This window comes from Xiphias gladius, chromosome 9 (genome assembly GCF_016859285.1).
Source record: "Xiphias gladius isolate SHS-SW01 ecotype Sanya breed wild chromosome 9, ASM1685928v1, whole genome shotgun sequence".
Taxonomy (NCBI): domain Eukaryota; kingdom Metazoa; phylum Chordata; class Actinopteri; order Istiophoriformes; family Xiphiidae; genus Xiphias; species Xiphias gladius.
Window position 1 is genome coordinate 8,337,985 of NC_053408.1, and position 16,242 is coordinate 8,354,226.

Consider the following 16,242-nt stretch of genomic DNA (forward strand, 5'->3'; position numbering starts at 1 on the left):
TTAGTGGGGAAGTACTGAGATCACACATTTAGCTTGGAGAAACCCTTTTTTACTTTCTCTCTGCCAACTTGTAGGTACTAAACATCTCCCACTAACTGAGTCAGTGTTGATCTAATAGAGCTTTACAATATATCCAACATGAATGACACCCCCTGTTCATAGGCTCTAATCAATTAAGAAACAACTACCTAACATTATCAGAGAAAAAATGCGAGAAAGGATGTGTAACGAGAGATTTCTAGTCCAGGTCAATACACAGACCTAAAGATAGTATAAATTACAGAGTAGAAAAACAGAAATACAGTTCACAACCATGAACTACAAGGTAGCAATACAAGGGGACTTAATGATTTAAATTTCTAGTTCAAATGAATTTCTTTCTGCTGTTTTTCGTCATGCGCGACTTGATTTCTGCTCTGTCAAGATACATTTTAATGCCAAACGTAAATGGGTCAGAGGGTCATCTGAGTTCAGCTACATACATCTTTGACCCACCACATGCCGTCATATCTTAAGGTTTATCCCGCGATCAGCTGCCACCCTGACCTCTCTGTGCAGTCAATTGGCTGGATCTTTTGTCCATAAACACCCCTCGGGGTCTGAGTGCAATTGTGATGACCGTGCAGAACCGCAGCCCCTATCAGATAATGTAATGACTTGTTTCCACCACCAGCTCAGGTCTGTGAAGGACAGTGTGTTAGCGATGCTGGTGACCATGTGATGTCTGTAGTTCCCTCGTCGTGAAATCTTACACTTTTTTTTTTTTTTTTTTTAAGCGTCCAAAGTAATGCCAGACATGTGATTGTCATGGCTCCTCAGGAAGGAATCTGATCTTGTGATTGTCATGGGTTCTTATGAACACAAATGAGCTAATGGCGTGCTCCATAGTCTGCATGAATGAATGGACAAAATGATCAACAAAAGAAAGAGAGATTAATGAATGATGAATACTGTCAATGGGGGGGGACTCTTGCTTTCATTCAGTTATCACATTAAATTTGATGAACGTGTGTGTGTGTGTGTGTGTGTGTGTCTGTGTAAGGAGCGTTATAACCTTGAACTAGTATCTGGAAGGTCTGGCCAGGACACGGCTCCAATAAAAGCAGTATGGAAATTCAGAGCTAATCTGCTAATCACAGGAAAGCTAATGCAGTTTGGCTGGAGGTGAAAGCGGAGCTGTTATTTAAGTGCTGACAGTGGCTGTGGCAGATACTGAGGGGGAATAGTTTAGATCAACATCAGACTGAATCACAGGCCAGGTCACCTTGTCCATGTCAAGTGGCAGAGGAGCAGTTTTTCACAGCGACGGCCCCGCCGAGGTGACCGAATTCAGAATTATTCCGAATGTGCTGTTTCTCGTATCAGCCACATTTTAGGGGTTGGTGATATTAGTGGGGAAGTACTGAGATCACACATTTAGCTTGGAGAAACCCTTTTCTACTTTCTCTCTGCCAACTTGTAGGTACTAAACATCTCCCACTAACTGAGTCAGTGTTTATCTAATAGAGCTTTACAACATATCCAACATGAATGACACCCCCTGTTCATAGGCTCTAATCAATTAAGAAACAACTACCTAACATTATCAGAGAAAAAATGCGAGAAAGGATGTGTAACGAGAGATTTCTAGTCCAGGTCAATACACAGACCTAAAGATAGTATAAATTACAGAGTAGACAAACAGAAATACAGTTCACAACCATGAACTACAAGGTAGCAATACAAGGGGACTTAATGATTTCAATTTCTAGTTCAAATGAATTTCTTTCTGCTGTTTTTCGTCATGCGCGACTTGATTTCTGCTCTGTCAAGATACATTTTAATGCCAAACGTAAATGGGTCAGAGGGTCATCTGAGTTCAGCTACATACATCTTTGACCCACCACATTCCGTCATATCTTAAGGTTTATCCCGCGATCAGCTGCCACCCTGACCTCTCTGTGCAGTCAATTGGCTGGATCTTTTGTCCATAAACACCCCTCGGGGTCTGAGTGCAATTGTGATGACCGTGCAGAACCGCAGCCCCTATCAGATAATGTAATGACTTGTTTCCACCACCAGCTCAGGTCTGTGAAGGGACAGTGTGTTAGCGATGCTGGTGACCATGTGATGTCTGTAGTTCCCCTCGTCGTGAAATCTTACACATTTTTTTTTTTTTTTTTTTTTTAAGCGTCCAAAGTAATGCCAGACATGTGATTGTCATGGCTCCTCAGGAAGGAATCTGATCTTGTGATTGTCATGGGTTCTTATGAACACAAATGAGCTAATGGCCGTGCTCCATAGTCTGCATGAATGAATGGACAAAATGATCAACAAAAGAAAGAGAGATTAATGAATGATGAATACTGTCAATGGGGGGGGGGGGGGGAGGAAAAAAAAACTCTTGCTTTCATTCAGTTATCACATTAAATTTGATGAACGTGTGTGTGTGTGTGTGTGTGTGTCTGCAGGTGCTCAATGAGGCGGTTGGCGCTATGATGTACCACACCATCACCCTGACCAGAGAGGACCTGGAAAAGTTCAAAGCTCTGCGCATCATCATCCGCATCGGCAGTGGCTACGACAACATCGACATCAAAGCTGCCGGAGAGCTGGGTACAAACTCTCAAAACAAGTCACTGCTAGAACATAACCAGTATTAAACCATACGTAAAGGGATATTACAGAATGTAAAGTAGAAATGGTACGCGAGTCAATGAAGGGTAAAATTTTTCTGTCTAGTCTTGCATGTGCATTTTTCTGTTCCGTTCTGTCCTGTTTAATTACATTAACATTTAGAGAATTTTGTTTCACTGCCAAGCAAGATTCTAGCAGGCGTGCGTTGCTTTGAAGTTTGCCTTATCTCGTGTTGTATAGATTTCTTAGTGGGGAGTGGTGTGGATCAGTGTCTGCTTATTTGCTTGTTTGATGGTTTGTTGGTCTGTTAATTATGTACGATACCTCGAGCACCAGTAATCAGATTTTGGTGAATTTTGAGGGGATGATTCATCGCGCCACTGCAATGTGGCATGTCGAAAATTGCAGTGATTAGCCAAAGGGTGGGGGGGGGGTGCTGCGTTTAGAGGTCAAAATAAGATCCCGCAGTAGAGTGATTTTGCTGAAAAGCAGGCTGCTTCTGACATGTTTGCTGTTTCCCTCTATTTATTTTAAGAACGGTATCAAAGTCTGAATTAAAGAGTCAGATGAATGGTGGACATCCCACTGTGAGCCACAGTGTTCAAAGAGACAGAAAGGGAGAGACACACAGAGAGAGGAGAGTTAAGTCTTCCCTCTGAACCACCACCCATGCTTATATCAGCTGGCTGGTGGCTCAAACAGCCCTTACAGTTGACAAAGCTGCAATTTCCCTGCCAATACGAGATACAGTGTCTAACTGCCACCCACTCACCAAAGGCGCTCTGCCTCGCAACGCAGGAGTCAGAAGCTATCGCGCCTGGAGAAGGCGGCGCTGATATGACGGCTGTTCTCGGGGAAAAGAAAAGGGGCCATTGATTGAGCAGGCTCTATTTTTTGCTGTCCAGAGACGGCTGTGCTGTTACTCTGAGATAGGGTGGTATGAGGACATTAGAGGAGAGCGAGGGCAGGCAGAGGTCCTTGAGTGTTAGAGCAAAAAAATAAAATAAGATAAAATTCAGGAAAACCTTTATGTTGTGGAGGATAGGCAAGGTAATGCCACAGGGTCAGGGGGCTTGAATTTCCTGAAGGCAACAAAATTATGAGCATTCTACTGGAGGAGATCTTGATGAAAAGTGTCCGAAACTTGTTATATTACGCGCCCTCATATACATTTAGATAGCATAGGGCTCTGCAGTAATTAAATATAACTTATCTTGACTTTTAGTGGGATCAAATTATGATGATATGATCATATCTTGTTATTGTTTTACAAATTTCTGTTACCCAAATTACTGATACAAGGCAAACTGTAATTACAGATAACCAAAATGAGTTATTAACGTTTTTGTTTTCTATATGTTGCAGCTTATGTCTCTTCAGCCTTAGTTCCAGAGGAACACAGCTCAGTACAATTCGATGATTTCACAGTATATGTAGTTTTGCATTAGTTTGCCATGTGGTGATACATATTGGTAGTAGGTCTGGACAATAAGCCAAATGTATCAGACTACAGACATTTTCAATCTCTTACTTACCATAATTTACTCTTATCTCGACTCTGAATAAATGTCTATAACCTGACACTATGTGTTCACGTTCAACCAATCGATCAGCCAACAGCCCAGTGTCTTTAACTAATCGTTTTGTAATTAAACAGGACAAAAAAAGACACCCTAATTAGAATTATGATATTGATATGTTCTAGCACTGTGCCAGATTCATTTCCAACTCTTCCCTCTTTGTTTAGGAATCGCAGTCTGTAACATTCCCTCGGCAGCCGTGGAGGAGACAGCAGACTCCACCCTGTGCCACATTCTCAACCTTTACCGGCGAAACACCTGGCTCTACCAGGCTCTCCGGGAGGGCACGCGGGTCCAGAGTGTGGAGCAGATCCGCGAGGTGGCATCCGGTGCCGCCCGCATTCGTGGCGAAACCCTTGGCCTCATCGGCTTCGGTGAATAAAAGTTATTCAGTCGTTTGCTCCTCTTTGTTTTCAGTTTCTTTTCTCCAGCTTTATAAGTCTTACCCTCTTACCTTTTCTGTACCTTTTTTTTTTTTGCTCCCTTTCCATGCCTCCCTTCTTGTGTTTTCATATCCTCTCCCCACTCAGTGTGCCTTCTGTTTTCCTGCCCTGATAAGGTTATTTTTTTTCCCTCTGCCCGTCCCACAGATTATCTCAAGGTTGTCTGTTTCACCTCCCTCCGGGCTGACTTCCTTTACTCTGCCACACTGTTCTCTCATCTCACTGCAATAATGCTCACTATTATATCTCCTTTTTTCTCTCTTCTTCTTTTTTCGACTCTTGCCCTGCCATAATCAGGCCCCTCATGGTAGACTGGATTCTGCCCGTGTGTGTGTGTTTCCTTTCTGCACCTGTTTTACTGCTGATTGTGTGTGTTTGTGCGTCATTCTACCCTGTCTCAACATCACTGGGATGACAGATACTCCGTCTTTTAAAAACCTTTCTAGAGTGCCACCTTATCTCTGTGTCCACATACACTCCCCCCACACACACACATAACCCCCCCCCCACACACACACACACACACACACACAGGTCCCTGACAGCTGCCTAGACTTACTATGCCCAAACAGCAGGTCCTGGCAAAGAAAATGCCCCCACCAATCTCTCTCTTTCTCAACCAATCCTCCCACCTCCAGCCTCCTCTCTCTCGGTCTTTTTGGCTCAAACCGTCTCCAAAACATTGTCCATTGTCAGCAGGAGGTTAGGGAGAGCAAAGGCCTCCTGGTGTTTGTTTGTAGGACACTGCACATACAGCCAGCTGCACAACTCTGCAGTCTGCAAATACACAGACTGAAAAAAACCTCTGGCTCTGGGGCCACAATAGACACAGGAGCACTTAAAGTGACAGCCATGCCAACCTTGTATGCCTATACGCTCTTAGAAACAGTGTTGCGCTCACTGGTGAATGGATTTCATATTCCTTATTTTATATGCAATAGTATTGATTTAGTTATCACTCCCTGGATTAGTTAAACTCCCCAGAAATGGCACGATCAGTGGCTCTTAGTTTCAGATGTAAGAATAAACTGAATGCCTCTCGCTCGTAAATAATCACAGATAAGTAGTATTGACCTCCATAGTGTTCTTGTTAACTGTGTTTGATTTGATCAAATTGATTTGGGATTTTGGGAATAATTTCATTTAAGAGGAGCCCCCTTTTCTGTCTTTATTATTTGCCAGCTTAAAGGATGATTCCTACTTGTGATGAAAACCAGTTAAAGCTGCTATAATCAATATTATATTATTACATTAACAATGAATCAAATTACTATGTGTACATGAAAAGGGGTCTCTCTTTTCTAGAAATATGAACAACTGCAGAAGACCTCATCCAGTAAATTTTTTGACAGCCTGCAGTACACATCAAAACTGAACAGGCTCTTTTACAAAAATACTCCTAAAAAAAGAAAAGAAAAGCTTCATTCTTTCCCCCATGTTGACTTTGACCCATCACCATTACATCCCCACCGAGTTGATCTCACAAATCTTTATGTTCTTTGTTCCTACATTTTAGTGCGAGTGTGAGTCTCATCCTCATCCACTGAATGTGGATAAATGTGCAACACCAAGCGAAAGTCTGCCACCGAGAGTTGAGAGTGAGTTGTCGGAGATCAGAACGTTCAGATTAAACTGAACCCCCCCCCCCGGTTACAGTACACACTCACTGTTAGTGGCATTGATTAGTGTGGGAAGGGAGGGAGGGAGGCATAGAAATAGACAAAGACAAACTGTTTTCAGTTCTCAGTTTTCTCAATATTAAAGGAAAAATCTACACGACAACAATAATAGTTTTATAATAGTTTCTAGTGCAGCTAGAGTGCAACAGAACTGGGAATTGGAGATTTTTTTTTTTTTAGATACCAAAAATATCAATACATTTTATTGTAAATTCCTAAAAGTCAAAGAGATAACAGTTTAACTCTAAACCAAAGCACCAATTTTCCAACAATCACAAAGGCAGAAAATCATTGTAGAAGAAGCTGAGATACAAATTTCGCCCCCCCCCCCTCGCCCCGTGCCTCAGTAAATCAGATTGCACTGCAGCCACCAGACAACCTGGTGTGTTTCAAACTGACTGGAAATACGAATTCCCCAGCTGCTGCTGCCGCTGCTGCTGCCGCTGCTGTCGCTGGTATTGCTCTTTCAACCTGCACTTATAACCACCAGCTGAATGCAACAAGTCGATGCTTGTGCCCTGTGTGGCGTCAGAAAGTATTCTGGGAAATATAGAGACAAAAGCAAATGAGGCAGAAATGCACAGAGCTGGTGGAGGAACAGTGGATGGACCAGAAAAGATTTGTCACTTCAGGAGGGCTGATTTTTACTGTAATCAGAACCTAAAGGACAGATGAATTACTCATGAGAATAATCTGAAATTGCAGCTATAATCCATCACCACCGTGAAGAGGACTAGTCTAAGCGATTGCTTTAGTATTAAGAGGCTGTTGTCGCTGAGTCTTTATACTGCTATCTCTCATTGGCTGAAATTGAAAGAGCAAAAAAAAAAAAAAAAAAAAAGAGAGAGCGACTCTCCTCAGCTGTGGAGCCTAAGAGCAAGACATAATGCTCCATCACAAAGAGAGGACCTTGAGAGTGTAAAGGACCTTATCGATCCTTTTCAACGGCAACAACATCCAACTCTCCATAACTCTCTCTCTCTCTCTCAGCTGTTGCTGCTGAGCATCTCCAGCTACAGAGCAGAATGGACACTCACTGCTACACAACAAATTGCCGAGAGAGACGGAGCGTGTCGCAGCCTCAACTACAGACAAGTTACCTGACATTGTTCTCTTCCTGCGAGGGTGTTTTTTAAGACACTGAATGGTGTCTTAAAGTTTTTTAGTACGCTCTTTCATGACTTTTGTGTATTCAGCAGGCATGGGGTTAGGTGCTTTTAGCAGTGCTCATTATGATGTGTTTACAGCCCGTTCCTTTTCCTTTCAATTTAGGAAAAAATACACTGAAGCTGATTTTTCATTTGCATTCATTTTAAGCCCACTCAGCTCGATCAGGGGTTTTTCAAAAAGTGGTTTGCAACTCGGCGCCGGTGCGTTGGCTCCCAGTCCTCAAAAATCTAACTAGAACGGACAATATCTACAGATATATTGCATCAAAAACACTCAACCAATCAGGAGCTGAAGTCCCCAGACTACAGATTAATTGAACACTAGTGTGTTTATTGAACACACTTGCTTGTTCAAATATGAAATGATTGTACTGTATGTTCTGTCCATGTTCACTTGACCCCCAGTTGTGTTCTTATGTGTCCTGGCAGGAAGTTGTTTGATTTGTCTTAATCAGAATAAATGCAACTTGGGTCATTAGTTGCTGAAAACCTGGACCAAAAAGGTTGGGAACCCCCGCTCTAGACAATAGCCTCAATTAAATACCTAAAATTTAAATGTAATAGAAATGCATCTCTCCTCCTGTGTTTGACTGTGCACATTAATAAACGACGTTTACTTTTGTGTGTGTGTGTGTGTGTGTCCTTAGGTCGTTCGGGCCAGGCGGTGGCGGTGCGAGCCAAGGTTTTCGGCTTCAACGTCATCTTCTACGACCCCTACCTGCAGGACGGCCTGGAGCGCTCGCTGGGCGTCCAGCGCGTCTACACCCTGCAGGACCTGCTCTACCAGAGCGACTGCGTCTCCCTGCACTGCAACCTGAACGAGCACAACCACCACCTCATCAACGACTTCACCATCAAACAGGTGCGTGAGTAAGACGCGCACGCACGTGCAGACGTGTCATCCAGACAGAGCTGAACATCCCGTTGAACAGCCGTGACCTGACCTGGGCTTAATGCAGTGCTATCTAGCAGGTAGACAAGCAGAGCTGCTGGTGTATTATTACTCTGTCAGCCTGGAGGCTGTCCTAAAGAGCATTATAGTCGGTAGGGAGAGAGAGAGAGAAAAAAAAAAGGAGAGGAAACGGCAGCAGCCTTCCTGCCTGCGCATTCCCTGCTCTTTATCTTAAGCTCCACCAAAGCTGGACACAAATTCATTCCTTTGCTCTGTCAAATGCAATTAGCGCCAGCCCACAGCTACAGCAAATATATCGACTAGGCTGCACAGCAGGGGGCTGAGAGCAGTGTGAGGGGAAAGTGCTGTTCTGAGTCAATAGCTGCACTCCGATGCCCCGCCTGGGGCGACACCTGCAGGGAAGCTGAGGAACTGCGCGGGCAGAAGACGCATCTCCTCCGTGTCGGTATCTCCCCGTGCTGCGAGTCGCTGTTTTTCTCTGCTGTCTCTCTCGTGCGCCCTTCTCCCTGAGATCTGCGAGTTTCAGTATGTGAGGAGGAGTGGGTGTAGGGGTAATAGCCTAACCTAGTTAACTCTGTGTCTTTTCCAGAGCTTAAGATTCTCAGCTGCCTCTTAAGTGCTGCAATAAAAGAACACTTTCCTCTTTCCTCACCAAAAATCTTGGCAGTCGTTCTCCGCTTCTAAAGTGGAAGCATGTGTGTGCATGTTTGTGCGTTCCTGTGTGTGTCAAAACCACCAAGGCCTAATAAAAGACTGCCTGCCAGCGTAAAGGCTTTTCATGCCCCTGGATTTCAGCTTTTGTCAAGATTAAGGGATTACTTTCTTCTGAGCATATTCATTAGATTTTTTTTTCCGTCCTCCCTCTCACACTTTTTGTTGTGCCCCCCCCCCCCACAAAGCAGCAAGGGGTGGTGGCACTGCCTCATCTTTCAGCTCATCCATCATCCTTCATTTCATCTCTTGCTTTTGGATAAAGACTGCTCTCTATCCCACATCTGACTGTATTTTTCCCAGGTGCTGCCTGTCATCTAGGTCTTTCAGGTGTCAGGCGCAACAGAATTGTCACAGTTTTTTTTTTTCTTCTCCTTCTCAATTAAGACCCTAAATTGCACACATTCAATCCAGATTGATGTTTTGCTTTAGATCAAACAGATTAATATGACTGCCGGCACATGACAGAGAGACAAAAACGACACACGCATCGGCTCTTTTATCTGTAAATAGCTGGCTTCATCTCTGTTCTTCTGCGTTGATGTGTTTGTATTTACGTGTCCTGTGCCCCACAGATGCGTCAGGGTGCGTTCCTGGTCAACACTGCGCGGGGCGGTCTGGTGGATGAGAAAGCCTTGGCCCAGGCCTTGAAGGAGGGTAGGATACGTGGAGCTGCCTTGGACGTCCACGAGACGGAGCCCTTCAGGTTAAGTGTACACAAGCGCACACACACACACAGACACAAAAATCTCTCAAAACCAGACAGATGAACGCTTCACTTAGAGAGAGAAGAAAGAAAGCAGCAAATTTACGCACAGACGAAGGCAGAGAACCTTAAACAGCTGAGGAGACAGTTAGACAGGCTGGCAGAAACGGTTGCAGTCATATGAGGAGTTAAAGACACCTCAAACTCGTCTAAAAGGCTCCTTCAGGGTCCTTGCAGGTAATTGAATTCAGGAGATGGAGAGCTCGCCGTATTCCTGTCTGAAGAAACTAGACGTGGTTAAAGCCGCTGGTGGACGGTCGAGCGTGCTGAGGTGCAAAGAAGAGCGAATCTCGTCCTCTCCGCCGCGTCCGAGGCCAGACTCACTGCTGCGGTTTTGGGGGAATACGTGTGTAGGAAGCAGTTCAGTTGAAATATTGTTTACAAAGCGGCTATACACACTTCAGAAGTGCGACCTTCTCCAAAATTTGAGCTTAACTGCTGAGAATCTTTGATCTACCACTACACTGTAGAAACTACATTACTTCACTTACTTTCTTTTTTTTTTTCTCGAGAACCTCTAGAACTAACAAAAACTTCGCACTCCTTCATAGTTTGTTCAAATTTTCAAAGAACTTCTGTTGACCATCTTTACACTTTGATGAATGATTATTGCATTTGTATTGTATATTGTAGCCCATAACAAGTCAAACTGGAAATTAAACTGTAAAATGTTAGGCATTTATCATGGGCAATATTCATCTAATTGATGTAGCAGACAGAGGACACGTCAGAGGATTTGAGTTCAATTTGATCCATATATCTCGATAGCTTGCAATTTGGAATTTTTTTTTTTTTTTTAAATAAATGTGCCCAGTGCCGCTGCCCTGTCACTGTGTTTAAGCTTTAACTCCATTTCTATTCCCACTCATGCTTCCACCAGAGCACAAACAGCTTGACATAACCAGTTTTCCACCTTTCTAAGAACCATGTTCCCCGTCTCAGAGGGTAACTGGTGTCGATGTGTTGTTCACGCATCGGGGGCGGTTAGGTAGTTTGGAGGCTTCTCAGCCGACTGGCTGCTTGAGAAGACTGAAACTCAGCTTGAACTCATGCTCCACTGACCCAATATGTCAACAGGGGAGTATTTCATAACTTTGGCGCTCGCACCCGACACGGCGTGATTCAGTGCGCTGCTGAGGCGTTACACATCATACATGCTCACGCACGCGCACACACAGACACACACACACACACACACACACACACACACACAGACACACAGACACACAACCAGACGAGGTATTACAAGGATAGAGGAAGAGGGCTTTCTGATTGCACCAGTAATAAATAATATCTGCCATATTTTATACTCTCACACAAAGCAAAAAAACAAAAAAAAGAAATACCCTCAGATGAATTTTAAACTTTTGGCCGTAGGCAAAAATATGTTTAGTGGTAACAGGTGTGACAGGTCTTTGTGAACAGATATGTAATGTTCAGAATATCCTGTGTCACTGTTCCCCATCTCAGATCTGATCTGAGCTCACCATTATGTGAGCATATTTTGAAAAAAACGTGACATTCGCTGTATTTATTTCTCTGTGTGCGTGTGTGCTATAGTTTTGCCCAGGGCCCGCTGAAAGACGCTCCGAACCTGATCTGCACACCACACACAGCCTGGTACAGCGAGCAGGCCTCTCTGGAGATGAGAGAGGCGGCTGCCACCGAGATCCGAAGAGCCATCACCGGTACGCGGTCACATAAACACGTTTCAATTCTGTTCTCCAACATCTGACAAACCGAAGATTAAATCCTTCCTATCCTCCACTGCTTCATTGTCGGGTTCACAACCATCCCCCCGCCCCCGCTCAGCCTCTGTCTACTCTGTGACCTGTTGCCCGTCTCTCTTTCCCAGATGTCACATTTCCACTTCAATAGGCCCTGGGCAGCCTTTATTAAATCTCGACATCTTAATAGATGTTATCATTAGCTTCCCAACGCAGAGCAGAGCGGAGCGGAGCAGAGCCCGGGGGCCGGCCTCTCAGAAAACATCCAGATTGTTAAATGATCTTAATTTGCATTCGTGTATCCAAGCCTGATATGTTTGTCAGTCTGAACTCATTAACACTTTGGCGTCGTCTGGTCGCTCTTCCCCTGTAACAAGTTATGGCCTTTTAGAGTGTGTGATTTATGCCTGTGAGCTGCGCTGCTTTTAACTCTCTGGGTTTGGCTCATATGACAGGCCGTATCCCCGACAGCCTAAGAAACTGCGTCAACAAGGAGTTCTTTGTCACCACGGCACCATGGGCAGTTATGGATCAACCAGGTGTTCACCCTGAGCTCAACGGCGCCGCCTACAGGTAGGAACGTAACGTGCAGACAGCTGGCTCTTCTTGTTGCAGAAATATTTAGTTTACAGCTGCTCTGTACTTTTCTTTTTAGGATTTTATTTAGTATGTTGGCAGCAAATTAATTGTTTACCTATGTATTTTATACCCCTGCAGCTCTGGTGGCAAGTCATAAACTGGACCAAATGAGAGAACTGTTATTTATATTAGTAAATATTCATTGCTACAACTATTATTTTTCCTTCTTGCTATGTTAAAAATCTTAAAAAAATTTCTGACATTTCTCACTGTTTCCTAGATTTTCTCCTCTACATTGATGTTTTATAATGTAAATTTTGTTAAAATGGCGTAATAAATGAATTCATGAAGTCCCCACTTTTGCTCTAGATCGTAGTGCCCCCCTCTCCCTCGCTAACTGCCCTCTGTAGTAGTAGAAAGGTAACTCTCTGTCCACCATGTCCCCCTCTGGGCCCTTCCTGATCTCAGCATGTCCACCTCCATGTGCTTCTTTCACGCAGCCAAGTGAACCAAACTCTTCCGGCCGTAACAACCGGCGTCCCCCAAGACAAAATTAATGCCTAGATCAGGAGCAGGTAAATACGACCATCCGGGCTGACAGACTCTTCTCTGGAGGACCCGGATAAGACCCTATCCCCTGAATCTCACCTGATGTGTGCCCCCCCCCCCCCCTCTATAATCCCCCAGCACTCACCTGTTTGACTGAACACAGAGTAGAGATGGATGGAAGCGAATGTGGGGTTTGAATGTCCCAATAAGCATGACATAAAGCCATTCACATGCAGTTTTATGGATGGAGTCGTGCTTTGTGGTTTCCCTCTTATGGTTTTTTTTGGGGAAGTTCTGTTTGGCTAAACGTATCTGAACTGTATTGTCCTTTTCTCCTTGTCTGGTTGAATGGTGTGACCCCCCCCCCCCCCAGTTTACTGGCCAGAATATTGTAATATAATGGCTCTTTTCCCACCAAATAGTCCCAAGAACTAAATCAGTTTGTACTTCATCATCAAGAACCATAAAGATTAGGCAAATTACACTGATAAAGAATTTAAAAGATTTCATCTTCACTTGACATACAGTTTGTCGTTTGAAAAAGGTTTTCATAAATTCGTCCTTTATCAAGTAAAATGCCAAATGATGATTTCAGCTTCTCAAAAGTGACGATTTGCTGCTTCTTTTCGTCTTTCATATCACTGTGGACTGAATGTCTTTGCTTTGTCAGACCAACAGTTCATAATTCAAACAATGAAGTTGTCACATTGTCACAGTCACTCGAGCCTGTAAACAGTCTACAATCTGTTTTGCGTGACATAGGAGTCATTAACAAGAATATTCGTAATTGGATCCCCGACTCAGTACGTTGTCCTTTTATAATTAACCGTTATGCGATTGTCTGATATTTTAATGGCGTTTGTAAAGGACACACATGCAGAAGGGAAAAAATTAAACGCCTGAATGTATTTTCTGGTTATTTAACAGTTTTAGTTGAAACAATTTTGAAACAACCAACCAACGGTCCAAAACCTGATGAACATTCAGTTTACTCTCACAGAAATGTAAATATTCACATGGGAAGGCGGAACTCACTCACATAACTAATTCCCACCTCAAGTCCTGGCAGTGTTGAGGCTACTGTTTGACCAGACAACTACACTGGCGTTCCAAAGTGCTACCTTGAGAGCAGGAACTTTGAACAGGTTGAAATGCAGCGAAACAGTTGTTAAAAAGGTGTCCAGAAAAGGTTCCTGTGACGGAAAAGAGCCAGTAGCATCACTAGATGTCAGACATGATCAGAGAATCCTGTTTTTCACGGTGTTGGGAATGTAGGGCAAGTGCTGTGAGCCCACTACACTCGCTCTGGGAATCGCACCGTCTGCAACTCTAACCTCTGACCTTCCCCCTTCACCAGATACCCGCCGGGTGTGGTTGGAGTGGCTCCGGGCGGCATCCCGGGGGCGTTAGAGGGTATGGTCCCGGGTGGGGTGCCCATCGCCCACACCCTGCCCTCTGGTACACACCCCTCCCAGGCCCCGTCGCCCAACCAGCCCTCCAAACACGGCGAGACCAGAGAGCACCTCACCGAGCAATAGCAGCAGAAGGGACACGAACGGCAACATCTCATCCGACCCGTCGACACTCAGAACCAACTAATCACAAAGCAACAGACCAACTGGGACCAAGAGACAGTGAAACAACACAAGCGGCTGCCTGTTAAATCAGTCGGCAACTGGGAACAAAAGAAGTGTTCCGGGGAATTTGTACTTTTAACGTTTTAGTTTTTACTCTCTCTGTCTCTTTGGGTTCAGTACCGACTTTACTCTTTGATGATGATGATGTTTTTTTTTTGTTTTTCTTCGGGACAAGCCTATGATTGTGGACACAGAGTCCAGTGTTTTTAGCGCTCCGGGATATCCTGATGAGACTCTGTCCCGTCCCCCCGCCCCGTACACCTCAGAGCTCATGGGAAACGTAGGCCCACATCTCAACACACCAACAGGAGAACAAGAGAAAAAAACTTTGGCATCACGTGCTACTGGACCTGAACCCCCCACCCAGCCCATCCCACCCAACCCCACCCCCCCCCGCCTCTCCTCAACCCAGCTCCAACCCTCCTTACGTAACTAATGTGTGTTGTTTAGGCCCCTCATTATGCCTCAGAAGAGAATTTCTTTTTCTTTTGATCTTCAGTGTGAATGACTAAAAATGGATTATTGAATTAAATATATTTATCATTCGTCAAACAAAAGGAAAAGATTGCTCATCAGTTATAGTAATCTAGAGTGGGTTTTAACCCTTTCCTGGCAGTAATACTTAAGACAGCTGCCGTGACGTGTTTTCACCACTCGGGGGCATTCCTAAATAGTGTGAGGGATCGTTGCTCCAAAATATTCTGAGTGATTATTTTTTTGAAGCTGTCGGTGGTAAACACTAAACAACACATTCACTTTACACATTTGATTGTAGCTGAATTGTAACGATATGAAGTTAGAGGGAGCTGCCAGACAAGTATTTAACTTTTCTTTTTAGTTATTAAGAGTTAGTGATGTGTCAGCGTGAGTGCGGGCTGCAAAGAAGACAACGCTTATCAAATCCCTGAAACAAGGAGGTTGGTGTGACTGAGTCTGATTCTTCGGTGCGGACAAACGGACATAACGGACAACCGATCTTCTCTCGGTGGCAGCAGCGTACAGATTGCGACTCCCTCCCTTTTTTGAGCACATTTCACACTCTGAAGACAGGAAAGGGTTAAAGCAAACTTCATTTCTTAATGACTCAGGAAAACACTTTTTTGCAGATATTGTTTATTCCCAGAATTTTGTCTTTGAGGAAAAAAAAAAGATAAGACTACCTATCTGGTTAGTCTGGATATTTTTCTCTCCTCCCTCATCCTCTCCATTGTGGTATTTTTATATACAAGGCGCATCCCATGTTTTTGGTGTTAAAGAGTTTTGAAGAGTCCTGTTAGATTTGTATTGCCTAGTTAAATGTTCCTATAACCATAGTCCTATGTGATCCACCCTCTCTCCTCTCTCCTTCTATTTTCTTTGTTCTATTGAAGGCCAGGTTCTTTGGGGCATCCTGTACTCTGTAAGAGCAATAGCAGAAACTCCTACTTAGTGTCCCAACAATAGCAGAAGAGGCAGCCAGCAGTATGTTTTTGTTTTTAGTGTGAGTATTTGTATTTGTTTCTTGTACAAGGTGAACATTTAGCATTCAGTGCAGTTCAAATAAAAAGATACGATTCTGAGAACCAGCTGTCTGTACCGACTGCTTGATTTGATCAGTATTGGGTGCTCTGTGTTGTCAGTGCTATATGTTCATTTTCTGATGAGACATACTCCTTTACTGTATATCTTGCATGATCCGTTATCCCCATAGTTCTATTTCATGTCACCGGGGGGCGCCAAAGCATCATCAAGTCCTGATGAAAACTCAAATGAGACAAATGTGACAATAATCCATAAAGATTCAGCAACAAGATGCAGGCTCTGAGGGTTAAAAGATGATAAAATTAACTTTGATTTGTTGTCAATGAAAAGCTCACTGCAGTAATCCAGGTCT

At 44.0% G+C, this 16,242-nt stretch overlaps 1 protein-coding gene across 6 annotated transcripts in view; it reads left to right on the forward strand.

Annotated features, from left to right (window-relative positions):
• The window catches only part of ctbp2l (C-terminal binding protein 2, like), a 92,223-nt gene extending 77,489 nt beyond the window's left edge, over positions 1-14,734 (forward strand). For all 6 annotated transcript variants that reach the window (XM_040135989.1, XM_040135991.1, XM_040135992.1 and 3 more), the window contains 7 exons: positions 2,451-2,595; positions 4,364-4,570; positions 8,135-8,349; positions 9,687-9,817; positions 11,438-11,565; positions 12,060-12,177; positions 14,090-14,734. In XM_040135989.1, the coding sequence (XP_039991923.1) occupies positions 2,451-2,595; positions 4,364-4,570; positions 8,135-8,349; positions 9,687-9,817; positions 11,438-11,565; positions 12,060-12,177; positions 14,090-14,270 (1,125 nt within the window). In that variant the 3' untranslated portion in view covers positions 14,271-14,734. The remainder of the gene's footprint in view (positions 1-2,450; positions 2,596-4,363; positions 4,571-8,134; positions 8,350-9,686; positions 9,818-11,437; positions 11,566-12,059; positions 12,178-14,089) is intronic.
• The last annotated feature ends 1,508 nt before the right edge of the window (positions 14,735-16,242 follow it).